Below are 13,357 nucleotides of genomic sequence, written 5' to 3'. Positions count from 1 at the left end.
TCATTTTACCATGTAGAATAAAAGCACATATAGCCCACATGTGCACTTCAATAATTAAACTCACATTTTTACTGTGATGCCACAAATAAAGGGGAAGAAAAAAGCATAAACAAAAGGATTGTTTCTAGAAACAAAGTGCTGAGTTCCCTATGGTGGTCACTTGCAAATGGGACTGCCCAATTTTTGGTATCTATTCAAGCATTAACAATAATCTTAACAGGAAATACCTTTTCAAATGTAAACACTTGTTTTAAGATGTTACGCAAACATAATATACCAGGTTAAATGTGACTAATGAATCATCCAATACTAATTATCTTTGCAGACACTGCAAAAATAGCAGTTGTGGTGTCAGCACACACACAAAGAATGTAATGACTGATGAAAGACCAGCTATTTTGTTTTAAATAAGGGGAATGCTTACAAATAAAAAGCATTTAGCAACTAAACAAACATGTTTCACAACTAAACATTTATAATACTTGAAGTGGTCCCTGAAAGTTCAACACTCAGGTGCTCTGCTCCACTCTACAATACAGACTAGTCTCTGTTCAACACTTTTGCAAAGGAATGAAAGCTCAGTCTTTTTGAGAATACTAAAATAAGAAATATTTGTGACTCAGAGTGTGCTTGGAATTTAATTAAGAGTCTTTTTTAAAAGACAGAAGGCAGCAAAACGCAGTGCCAAAATTACTTCTGACCACAAGCAATTAGAAAAGCCATTTCTTGTTTACCTTTCTGTTTTTTACGGATTCTCTCAACAAGAGCTCGGATCTGTTGATACTCTTCCCACTCCTTTCCAGGACCTGGAGTTGGACTGCTACATTCTGGAAAGATAAACAAACGAAAAATTATTGCTCACTGAAATTTAACATTTCTCCTCTCCTTAACATCAAGAGAGTATCATAAATGGATTTATATGTTCAATTTCATAACTTCCATTTGAACTCCAATACTAAAAACATATGTTCACTGAAGCCATGAACCTCTAATATATTTTACAGGAATAGAGGGGCTAGAGCCTGGATAGAGTTTCCGTTCCTAATTTAAATACTGAATAGAACAAAATTCAGCCCTGCCTATTTTCCACATGAACTTATAAAGATCATCCCCTTCACCACAACTATAGTACAACATACTTACTTTGTAATAATTCACTAATTAGATTCAACATTTCTTTTGGAGAGACTGCTGCTGTGGCTCCAGTGCCTGACTTCTGAGTTTTCACTCTGCTTTTCTTCCCCATCTTCCAACTAAAAGAGAACAGTAGTTAAACAGTAGTTAAATAAGCAAGGGGTTTCTGTTACTACTTATGTTCTCTTTCTTTCTTTTTTTGATACCAATATATTGAATGCTGGGGAGGTGAAGATGAGCAAATATCTGGAAGGCTTGAAAGAAAACACCTGATTCTCTATAAAAATTTGCACCTGTGAGTGGTGCCTCATAGGTACAGCTTCCGCTCCCAGATCTGTTTAGGAAGGTCCTCCAATCCTATGGAGCAGATTGCATGAATGGAAGTCTGTTCTGCTCAAAGAACTTGGGTGCCACTCTATTCATTATTTAGACTTTTCTATACCATCCAGTTATCCGAGCTCTGTTACTGAAGTGTGTATAAGAAAAGCATTCCCATGTATAACTAAAAACACTGGTAGCTAACCATGTAAGTCACATTAGCATAAATGTATGTATACATTTATAAAAAATATACACATTTTTAAATGCTCAATAAATTGGGTTTGATCCTAGTTGCAATAAAATGTTTTATTTAGAACCTATCAAAATAGAACAGCTGACTTGCTTCCTGTTTCATTTATTTTGATGAGATTTACATTAATGTATTTAGGGCTGGTTTGTTGAACAAGGTTAAGTAGTGCCTACCTGTGCAAACAGCCAGTGCCAGTGCTTAAAATGTTTTTCTCTGCTAGCTGGTTTTAATATATCGAAAACATAAATTTCTGGAAAACCACAGAAATTTTCTCCAAGGGAGAAACTGTCAAGTGTTGATGAATATGCTTGGTACATGCAGCAAAGTCGCGTATCCAAATATAGAGGATCCAATGAACTTGGCACCAAATAGCATGCAAGAACAGTGGCAGCAAGAGTTTAACTCATCTCCCACTCTTAACTCTTGTTGGCAAAGATCTCGTGTTGTGTTCGGCTTTGAACTTCTGTTCTACCAAAATCTTTCCTTGAAAAAAGAAATATATATATATATAATTTTCTTCCTTCCCACGCAGTTTTAAACAAACAAAAAAAAGTGACCCAATACTTTCCTTCAGAAGGCACTCACTTTGCAATAAACAAGTTCATTAGTGCATGATTTTGCAACCTTAACACCCTGTAACCCTAAAGTTAGATTGATAGGATTAGGAAAACTCTGCAAACATGTTGCTCTCAACAGAATGCTTTAGGACTCAACGGCTGCACAATCTATTAATTGGTGCAAACATAAATATTCCAGAAACCTTATCAGAAAGAATAAGGAATCATAGAATCATAGAAGATCTCTATCACATAAGCAAGGCTAAGAAGAATTTCTAGCTAACTTTTATCAGATTTCTTATTTAAAACATGCCCATAAACACATTTAAGGTATTGTTGCATGCCATCCCAATCTCCGAGTGGTGTGAGATTCCAGGGGTCCCAGGCACTTACCCGGGGTTTGTGTTTTCTTTTGGAATGAGACACTTTAGAGACTGTTGAGACTTTATGATATCTGCTTAATTTACACATATACACAACCTGAGCCTACGATGGAGAGGTTCACAGCATTAACCTCCCAAGAAAGTCCTGCTTCTCCAATAGCCACAGCCTTGGATTGCAGCGGAAATCAGGCCTGGCGCGCTCTCTCTCTCTCTCTCTCTCTCTGCCTTTCCAGCCTGTAGCTTTCGCATCCAGCTTCTAGTTCACAAAACACAACTCTCAACTCTGGGCTTTTGTCTTTCTAACAGACAACTGAGGGAGGGGAGGTCTAACCCTTTGCCCTCTGGCACAGAGCCACCCCCTTTGCGGGCCATTACCAGGATGGTCTGGCTATTCCAGCAACTGAATCCATGCTGGATCCAGGAATTGGAAGGGTGGCTCAGCCTATCTGCTGCAAACTCACAACAGTATTTTAACACTATACACACAGTATTATTTCTACAGCATTATCCACAAATAATGACAGAACAGATCCGTACCCTGAGGGTTTTACAATCTAGGATACCAGACAGACAACAGAGAGAGGGAAACAAATGGAGCCAGGATCAACAGGGAAAGGATGTGATTATTGCATTTACATGTACTTAGGATAAGTTACACTACAGCATGGAAGTTCTGCCAAAACACCTGAAGTCTAAAAATGAATTGTGTCATCACACTTCTGACGAGTTGCTTTTTAAAATGCCAACAACTCCCAACTGCTGTTGCTATAATTTAAATCAAAAGTACAAGAAATTTCTGCACAGTGAAATACTATCCTCTAACAGGAATCTCAGAACTGTTTTGAGTTCACTGTGATACAGTGGTCACCTCTATAACAAAAAAAAAAAAAAGGAAGAGATAATTTTCTTTGGTGCAATGCAAAGATGTTTAACAAAATTGATTGATTTAAAGCACCTAGATTTAAATAATGGAGTTAAATGAATTACGGTATAATAAGTAATTTATATCAAGTTTCCTATTCTGAAACTGTTAAATTTTCTTTTTGTACTATAAAATAATATTTGCTCATAAAGGGTTGTGTCCATTAAAAGGCTATTTCCTTTTAAAGTGGTCCATGTTGGTGGTCACTACCATGTTAGCAAACTCCATGGTTTAACTATGCAGTTTGAAGAAGTATTTCCTTTTGTCTGCCCTGAATGTCTCACTATTTGGTTTCACTTGATGATCCAGGGTTCAAACATCAGGAGAAAGAGAACTTATTCTTTCCCCCCCCCACCTCATGCATAACTATACTTTTGTAACCTGTCCTCCTTACTCACTGTAATAAAACAGAATACTGTACATGCTGCAAACTAACATTTATGATAAGAACCCAAAGGCATTCTTGTCTTTGAAAAAAACCTCTAGAATAGACTAAATTAAACCAGTATCAAAGTGGAAGTTAGATGAAATCTTTTTAGGGAAAACAAAGACAATCATCAACAACAAATCCTCTAGATACAGCCAATAAATCTCCAACTCTTTCCCATTCTAACTTATTTCAAAATCCAAACTAGCATAATTATTTCAGTACAAGATCAAAGTAAGATCACAATTTTACAAAGTGGCTTTTAGCAGTCCAAGCTCATTTGTAAGAACTAAGCAAAGCAAGTTTCACTGCAGAAAAGCCTACTCATTAAGGTGTCATCTGAAAGTACACTCAATGGGCAAGATCCACTCGCGCAACAGGACTTCTCCTTCCTGTCCTCCCTTTGAAGCCACCTTGGGGAAAAATATTGCCCCAGAGGATTCTACAAAGAATGCGTTGGGGTGCACAGAGGGCTGGGGTGGAGAAAAGAAACTTAAGCCATGTTGCACAAGTTTTGCATTGGGCAAATTAGGCATGTATCATTAGATGTCATTCAAAAAATTGTCATCGTTCATTTAACAGAAAATGAGATTACATATTATTTTGCAAATACTGCTGAGAGCTAAGACAAGTTACCGTATTTTTCGCTCTATAACACGCACCTGACCATAACACGCACATCGTTTTTAGAGGAGGAAAACAAGGGAAAAAATATTCTGAATGAAACAGTGGACGTATCATTTTTCTGCTTCATGCTGTGGCCACAGACATGTGATCTGATGGTGAATTTGGGGTGACCCAATGCAAAAATCCTGAGAATCCGTGTGGATCCATGCTTTGTAACCACGTTTTTGCACCATTGCAGCCCCAGGCAACAGTGGGTGCGTGATTTTTTTTGGGGGGGGCAGGCTGTAGCCATGGACATGCTATGTGCTCTGATGGTGAATTTTGGCTGACCCAATGCAAAGATCCTGAGGATCCATGTGGACCCATACTTTTTAACCACGTTTTTGCACCATTGCAGCCCCAGGCAACAGTGGGTGCATGATTTTTTTTGGGGGGGACAGGCTGTAGTCATGGACATGCTATGTGCTCTGATGGGGAATTTTGGCTGACCCAATGCAAAGATCCTGAGGATCCATGTGGATCCATGCTTTGTAACCATGTTTTTGCACCATTGCAGCCCCAGGCAACAGTGGGTGCGTGATTTTTTTTTTGGGGGGGGGACAGGCTGTAGCCATGGACATGCTATGTGCTCTGATGGTGAATTTTGGCTGACCCAATGCAAAGATCCTGAGGATCCATGTGGATCCATGCTTTGTAACCACATTTTAAGTGGGGAGGGAAGGAAAAACACAGAAGGCTAAGAATGCAGGAGAGGGCTATAACGTGAGGAAAGGAAGGCAAAAGTTTCCCCCCACCCACCCACACAAGCCAGCCAGCGTGTGCTCTCTCTCTCTCTCTTTAAATGGAAGAAAGCATATTTGAATGCTGTGTGTCTCCAAAAACAAAAAGCAGGAAGTCAAATCAGAATTTTAAGCCGAACCTGTAATCTCTCTTCCCTTCACAAACATTGTTCCTCCGGAGCAGGGAGAGGATAGAAGGACGGACGCTCTGCTTTCCTCTCTTCTTGCCTGGAGGGGAGGGGCTTTCCCTGCTCTTTGTTCCGTTTGAGCAAACACAGTAACGAAACAGAGAGGGCGGGCAGTAAGACCCTGAGGCAGAATGCAGGAAAGCTGCCACTTCCTGTCTCACGGAGCTCCCTTCTCCCTGAAGCGCGGTTTGATTTTTGCCTTATTTTTCGGCTCCAGGGACCACACATTCGCTCCATAACACGCACAGACATTTCCCCTTCCTTTTTAGGAGAAAAAATCTGCGTGTTATAGAGCGAAAAATACGGTATGCTTTAAATCCTGAGATTTTTATGACTGTGGGGACAATATACAGAGTAATCCTTTAAAATCTCAGAAACAAGACGAGGGCTAGGGAAACAAGGAAACTGCCAGTGAAAGCCCTTCTTTTGCTCTTTAGCGAAACATGCTCCACTTCTAGCTGCCTCACTATTTGACCAGATGCCAGTCTAGTTCAGTACTCAATTGTGGCCTGTTAGATAATCCTCAGAAGTCACAAGCAGACGTCACAAAAAACCCATTCCCTTTTCGACCCCAGCATTTGATCATTAGAGGTGTACTGCCACTGAACACAGAGGTTTCAATTTTATTTCTTGTAGCTAAAAGTCACCAAGTCTACTTGAATTTGTAACGGTCTGTTACCATTTGTTACCTTTGGACCCTACTACTGCAGAGAAAGCCAGGAATTCAGGCCACCAGTAACAGTCAGTATGTTTTGCAATGTCCCAAAATTAGTACTTGGGCTGATGTAACTGATACAGCAGTGAAGCTACTTTCCTTCACAAAGCAACTGCCTACTGACAGCAGACTGCATCAGAAACTCTTGCCCTATTTGGGGGCTCAGTCTTAGAATCTTAAAAAGCTCCAAGGAAGTAAAGTCCCGAGGGAGTTTGTTCTACTATGGAACAGATCACATTCAAAGAAAGACACAAGGAGGAACACATATTCTACTTGTGAAGAATCTCTGCGCTACTACAGCGGCAAGAATGTTACTTGCCCCAAAATGGACAGAAGCAGAAGTCCCAGTAAAGTAAGAATGGATACAAAAACTTATGGAATATGCAGAAATGGTGAAACTTACTGGAAGAATAAGAAATCAAGATCACAAACTTTTTTTATAAAAGAATGGAAATGGTTTATTGAATATTTACAAATAAATTGTAAACAGATAAGAACACTGGCAGGATTATTGTAATAACCTGCAGTTTTATAAGAGTATATATTTAAAGTAGATGAATAAATGAGCAAATTAAGTTAATTTGGATATGCAGAAGATATTAAAAATAAACTTAAGGAACTGCAGAAAGAGGGGGAAGGAAATGAAGTTTGGAAATGTTAAAATGATTGTAAAATTAGTAAAATGTATAAATCTGAAAAGCATTAAAAAAAACAAAAATTCTGTGATTTAAACCTCTGATTTTGAAGGGCTTTAAAATATGTTGTGCAGCTCTCTAGTTCAGACCCCAAATTCGTGGAAGGTTCTAAACTGTGTACAGTTGATCTGCCCAGAGTGGCTGGGGAGGCCTGGCCAGATGGGCGGAATATAAACAATAAATTATTACTATTACTATTAAAACAGAGCTGGGCTGCATAACCCTGCTTCTCCTTGCGTGTCCCCCCCCCCCACATAAGAAGACTGAATACCCAAACAGTACTTTCTTCTTACAAAGATAAATTCTACTTGTGTTAGCTATCACAGTAGCATGGTTTATGACTGTTTGCCTGTCAACTGAACCAGCTCCCCTTTTAGGAACTTAAATCAATCAAGAAAAATTAGGTTTCAGCAAATCTATGTAGCAAAGTCCACAACAACTTTCAAAGAAAAAGCATTTCTCTTGTTAAGTTCACACACTAGAAAACAATGGCATCTTCCTGACATTTAATTACAACATGGTGTATCATGTTTTGTACATGCAGTTTCTCAGCAATCATTAAAATTAATTGGGATTCTGGACGCATGTGGGTTGCAACCAATTTATGCTAATAAAAAATATACCTACTGAAAGTATATTATCAATTAAAAAAGTGAATATTAATTCTGTACTTAATTTGCTAAGAGTTTGTAATTCTCCAGTTTCTTTGTAGAATATGGAATTTTTAAAGATCATAAATGAAGTTGTACCATACTAGCAAGGAGACAAACTTATACTGGTATTTTATTTTGAGATAGCATGTAGTCAACAGGGTATTTTTAAGCAAATTAAAAATAAATGAAAGTCACAATAAGCAACACAAGCCTGTTTGCTGGCTTTTACTCTTTCACAATTTTGTCATACAAAGGCTTTCCATATACCAGAAGACAGAGTAAGATCCAATGTCAAACAAGCAGACTTCTAATTTGCAACAGTATTTCTCATTCCTTCTCCTAACTCCCTGCCATTCCCCAAACTCTCCAAAGCAGACTTTTTTCGGGGAGGTGGGCAGCAGGAGAGCAAGGAGAAGTTCTCTTATGTATATTGAAGTCTGTTCTACCTTTGCAGAGACACCTTTGGATACAACCCAAAGAAAGGATCTGTAAAGCATATCTAAAGCATTTAGCAAATTCAAATTCCTAACCTAACAGTCTGCCATAAGCAATTAGCAGGTTAAATCATGTCACAGATTCCACAAAACAAGGAATAGTAAAATGAGGTGATGGCTAGAACAAGCTAGCCATTTTGCTGAAGCAGATGTTGTGATTGGCCCTTCAGATGTTGCTGGACTACGACAATTCTCATCATCCCTGACTATTGGGTACGCTCACTGTGACTGATGAGAGTGGAGTCTAACAACATCAGAAGAGTCAAAGGTTCCTCATCCCTGTCCTAAAGGAAAATGATCCCCAAATGAGAGATGAAGCATAATGATGTTTATCAGTTTCCTTGAGAGCAGATCAAGGACATGCACAGCCTGGCATTCAAATCTTGCAATGGCCAACCAGCCTATGGAAAGCCCACATGCAGGGCATGAATGCAATAACCCTCTCCCATTTTTCTCTTGATTTTTTTGCCATATTTTTAATATTTCATGGTGAGGGGCACATCAGTTGGGTTGAACACAGAGGAAGGGAACCAAGATTTCACAAAATAAAAAATGCCTCCAAACTACAACTATGATCTTAATGCATCATCAAGTCTTGTTAAATTTGTGTTCCGCTTGCCTCCCACATGAGCCACAAGTAGATTGCCTATCTTTCCCTCAGGAACTAACAACAAAGAACCCTTGGCACGGCAAACAGCATCACTCCATTACCCATATACGACTAGCCATATCTCTGCCAAGACAGTATTAAGCGGGTGGATGGATAAATGCAGTAAAAAGTTAAACTTACTACAAAAAAAGACTTTGAGAAGAGAGGAAACAAAACTTCAGAGAAAGGGACATTAAATTATCAATGAATAAGAATGGAGAATTCAAGATGGAAGCAGGTGCAACCACACTACAATGAATATTTGCTTATGAGCAGGTTAAAGTAAAAGGGGGAAACTGTACATTCATTTGGCAGAAAAGGTCTGGAATCATAAAATCATAGTTGGAAGGGATGCCAAAAGTCGTCCAGTTCAACCCTCTGCAATGCAGGAATCTCAGTTAAAGCATCCATAACAGATGGCCATCCAACCTGTGTTTAAAAACCGCCAAGGAAGGAAAGTCCATCACCTCTTGTGGGAATCTGTTTCACTGCTGAACAGCTCTGTCAGAAAGTTTTTCCAAATGTTAATTGGAATCTCCTTTCTTGCAACTTGAAGCCATAGGTTTGAGTCGTACCCCCCAGAGCAGGAGAAAACAAGCATGCTGCCTCCTCCATGTGACAGCCCTCGAGATATTTGAAGATGGCTATCATATCTCCTCTCAGTCTCTTTTCCAGGCTAAACATACCCAGCTCCTTCAAGCGCTCCTTATAAGGCTTAGTTTCCATATCCTTGATCATCTTGGTTGCTCTCCTCTGCACATGTTACAGCTTGTCAACATCCTTCTTAAACTGTGGTGCCCAGAACTGGACACAGGATTCCAAGTGTGGTCTAACTAAGGCAGAATAGAGTGGTACTATTACTTCCCTTGATCTGGGCACTACACTTCTGTTGATGCAGCATTAGTCCCCCCCCCCGCATCACACTGTTGACTCATGTTCAGCTTGTGGTCCACCAAGACCCCATGATCCTTTTCACCTGTACTGCTAGTAAGCCAGGTGACCCCCATCCTATATTTGTGCATCTGGTTATTTCTGCCTAGGTGCAGAACCTTACATTTGTCCCTACTGAAATAACACTTTGTAGCTTGCGCAAAGTTCTCCAAACTGTTACGGTCATTTTGAATTCTGATTCTGTCTTCTGAGGCATTAGCTACCTCTCCCAGTACTGTATGGTGTTATCAACTTTAATGAGCATCCCCTCAATTCCCTCATTGGTCATTTATAAAGATGCTGAACAACGGGCCCAGGACAGAACCCTGCAGCACCCTTTTTACTTTTTTCCAGGATGATGAGGAACCATTAATGAGTACACTTTGGGTTCAGTCAGTCAACTAGCTACAAATCCACCTAACAGTTACCTCATTCAAACCACATTTTACCAGCTTCCTCTTGAGAGTATCATGAGGTACTTTGTCAAAAGCCTTGCTGAAATCAAGATACACTGTGCCCACAGCATTTCCCCGATCCACCAAGTTTGTAATTCCTTCAAAAAATAAATCAGATTGGTCTGGCATGACTTATTTTTGAGAAACCCATACTGGGTCTTAGTAATCACAGAATCCTTTTCTAAATGCTCACAGACCGACTGTTGAATCATCTGTTCTATGACCTTCCCTGGTATCAATGTCAGGTTCCCCAGTCAAGTAGTTACCTGGGTCTTCCTTTCCTCCCTTTTTGAAGATGGGGACAACATTTGCGCGCATCCAGTCTGTAGGGACTTCACCTGTTCTCCAAAAGTTCTCAAAGATAATAGACAAAGGCTCCACAAGCTCCTTTAGTACCCTTGGATGCAGCTCATCAGGCTCTGGAGATTTGAATTCATTTAAAATAGCTAGGTGTTCCCTCACTACCTCTTTTCCTATCTTGGTCTGCAGCTCCCTCCTTACATTATTTATTTTGTTATCACCAGGTTGAGCATCGTTTTCCTTTTGGGTGAAGACAAGGCCAAAGTAGGTGTTGAGTAGTTCCGCTTTTTCTCTGTCATCCAATAGCATTTCTCCGTGTTCCCCACACAGAGGACCTACCACGTGCTTCTTCTTCCTTTTACTTCAGACATAGCCGAAGAAACCTTTTTTATTCTTTTTAGCTTCTCTTTCAAGCCTAAGCTCATTTTGCGGTTTAGCCAGCCTGACTTTCCCCTGCAACTGTTGGCTACATGTGTATACTCCTCCTCTGTGATTTCCTCTTTCTTCCACTCTAGGAATGATCCCTAGAGTTTGTATAAAGTAAACTAGCATAAAAAAGAAGAGAAGAGAATTGAAAAGTTATGGCTTCATCCCTATGAGGAATAGGCAAAAGAAGAAGAATTATCTGCAAAAACAAGACAGACATTTAAGGAAAGGAATGGAAGTTGTGTATGAGACAATCAAAACAGTTGCATGGAGAATTACAAAAGAATTACTAATGTCAGTATGATTCCTGTAAGAGAAATGGAATTGGCATTAAAGTCAAGATGTGATAAATGTACCATTGAGAAATTTAGAAAACAAGCAGCAAAATACTGGAACTATAGGCAATTTAATCTGAGAAAGATATGATAATCATGAAATTAAGCTGAATGCGCTGCAATCCTATACACCCTTACCGTAGAGCATGGGTAGGCAAACTAAGGCCCAGGGGCCAGATGTGGCCCAATACCTTCTAAATCCGGCCTGTGGACGGTCCGGGAATCAGCGTGTTTTTACATGAGTAGAATGTGTCCTTTCATTTAAAATGAATCTCTGGGTTATTTGTGGGGCATAGGAATTCGTTCACACACACACCCCTTCAAAATATAGTCCGGCCGCCCACAAGGTCTGAGCGACAGTAGACCGGCCCCCTGCTGAAAAAGTTTGCTGACTCCTGCCCTAAAGAATGAAATGGGGCTTACTTCTGAGTCTTAGGCTGCAATCTTGAACCCACTAATAGGGGCTAACACAGCGAGATTGTGAGTTGTCAGGAAAGGGCAATATCCAGTGTTGTAAGATAGGAACAGGAAATAATGTTGACTAGTAGGGGAATGGTAACAAGGGGCCTGGTCAAGATTAAAGTAAAAGCAAAAAACCATCAAGGAACGATGAGAATCAGTGAAGTATTTCTGACAGCCTCACTGTGTCTGTACGAGGGAATACAGACATGAATTTGATTTAATAGACAAGGTAGGTAAGTAAATACCGGGAGTTTCATGCATGCTGGCAGCATTATGACAAACAATAGGTAATATTTGCAAAACATCAATGCCAAAGAAACTGTGAGGCAACTGTATTACAGTGATAAGCAGCTGTCATGCAGGCTCCTGAAAGCAGTGTTTACCTGTTACAGTATTTATTAGAAAGCGAAGAGAGAGTAGAAGCTGAGCAGAAATGGTGGACGGCAGGAGGCAGAAGCCAAAATTGGGCATAGAACAGGCCAGGATATGAGGAGATGAATATGCATGGCGGAGGCCGGTGCGTGCAGCAAATGCGTTTGCGAAATGGAAGAGGCGGAGGGGCAAGGCCCTTAGAAAGGCTGCAATCCTATGCACACTCATTTGGGCAAGGAAGGAACGCCTTGCCCAAAAAACCCATGGGCCCGACTTAAAAATAAACCACGCGGGCGGCTGCAGGGGCGCATCTTCAAGATCCGTTGGAACTGATGAGCGCAACGCCTCTTCCTCCCCACCCCCCGCCGTTGAAATACGCATGTTTACTTCGGAAATTGGAGCGTTATGTTTTGTAGGATGGCACCGCACGAGTGGTTTGAAACACACACATACACCCACACCCCTTCCTAGCCCTCTAGAAGAAAACTACGGGGAGGGGTGTGGGCCGACCCCGACTACAGCCCACGGGAAGCGGCGGCGGCGGTTCTCCCGGACCAATTTACTAGCGCGGACATGACAGCGTGCAAGGAAGAGCGTGTGAACGGGGCGGGTGAACAGGGGCTGACACGGGATGACGCATCTAGGCGACCTCCTGAATCGCGTGTGTCGGTGTCCGAAGAGCGCAGCCGGCGGCGGAAGCGTCTTCCTCAGTGGCGTGTGAGGGCCCTCAGCCACATGGGTTTTAAAAATTTATTTAAATAAGAAAGACACAGGAGGAGGAAGGCGCCAGGGCCGGAGTAGCCGCCACCCGCCTCGCCCTCCTCTGAGGCGACGCACGAGAGAGACGGGGTCGGGATTAGGCCTCCCCCATTTACCTTTTTTAGCGACGACAACGCGGGGTTCAAAATCCTCTCACCGGACGGCGCTGCCCGGGGTGTGGAGGGGGGAGGGGAAGGGGGGAGGAGGAGGAGGCGGCGGCGGTGGTGGCGGCCGCGAAGCCAACCACAGCCCCGCCGCGCGCGTGCGCGTAAACACACACCTACAAACTCACTCAGTGGCTCTGAGGACCCAGCGCTGGCCCCGGCCCGCCTGCGGCCTCCCTCGCCCGCCCCTCCAGCGGAGCCCAGGCCTCCACCGCTGCCATTGGTCCGCAGTCCTCGCACTTGGGCGGGTCAGCCAATCCGGCGCGCCTCCTGTTCGCCCCCCCCTCTCACACACACACTTCTTTTGAAAGGGTGGGGCGCGTGCGCGAGAGCCTGAGGGAGGGAAAGGGCAGCGGAGCG

The 13,357-nt window shown here is 41.8% G+C and overlaps 1 protein-coding gene across 2 annotated transcripts in view; it reads right to left on the bottom strand.

The window, feature by feature from the left end:
* The window catches only part of SETD3 (SET domain containing 3, actin N3(tau)-histidine methyltransferase), a 51,927-nt gene extending 38,673 nt beyond the window's left edge, over positions 1–13,254 (bottom strand). The window contains exons 1-3 of one of the 2 annotated variants that reach the window (XM_082218020.1): positions 13,126–13,254; positions 1,144–1,253; positions 735–827 (exon numbers count right to left, since the gene is read on the bottom strand). In XM_082218020.1, coding sequence (XP_082074146.1) covers positions 735–827; positions 1,144–1,246 — 196 coding nt within the window. In that variant the 5' untranslated portion in view covers positions 1,247–1,253; positions 13,126–13,254. Of the gene's footprint in view, positions 1–734; positions 828–1,143; positions 1,256–12,950; positions 13,087–13,125 lie in introns of those variants that run through there. The other variant, XM_082218019.1, reaches the window with a different exon arrangement.
* Between the last annotated feature and the right edge of the window lie 103 nt (positions 13,255–13,357).

The sequence above is a fragment of the Podarcis vaucheri genome, assembly GCF_965113315.1.
Source record: "Podarcis vaucheri genome assembly, chromosome: 1".
NCBI lineage: Eukaryota > Metazoa > Chordata > Lepidosauria > Squamata > Lacertidae > Podarcis > Podarcis vaucheri.
The sequence above is the reverse complement of the archived record's forward strand: the minus strand, read 5'-3'. Positions and strand labels throughout refer to the sequence as shown.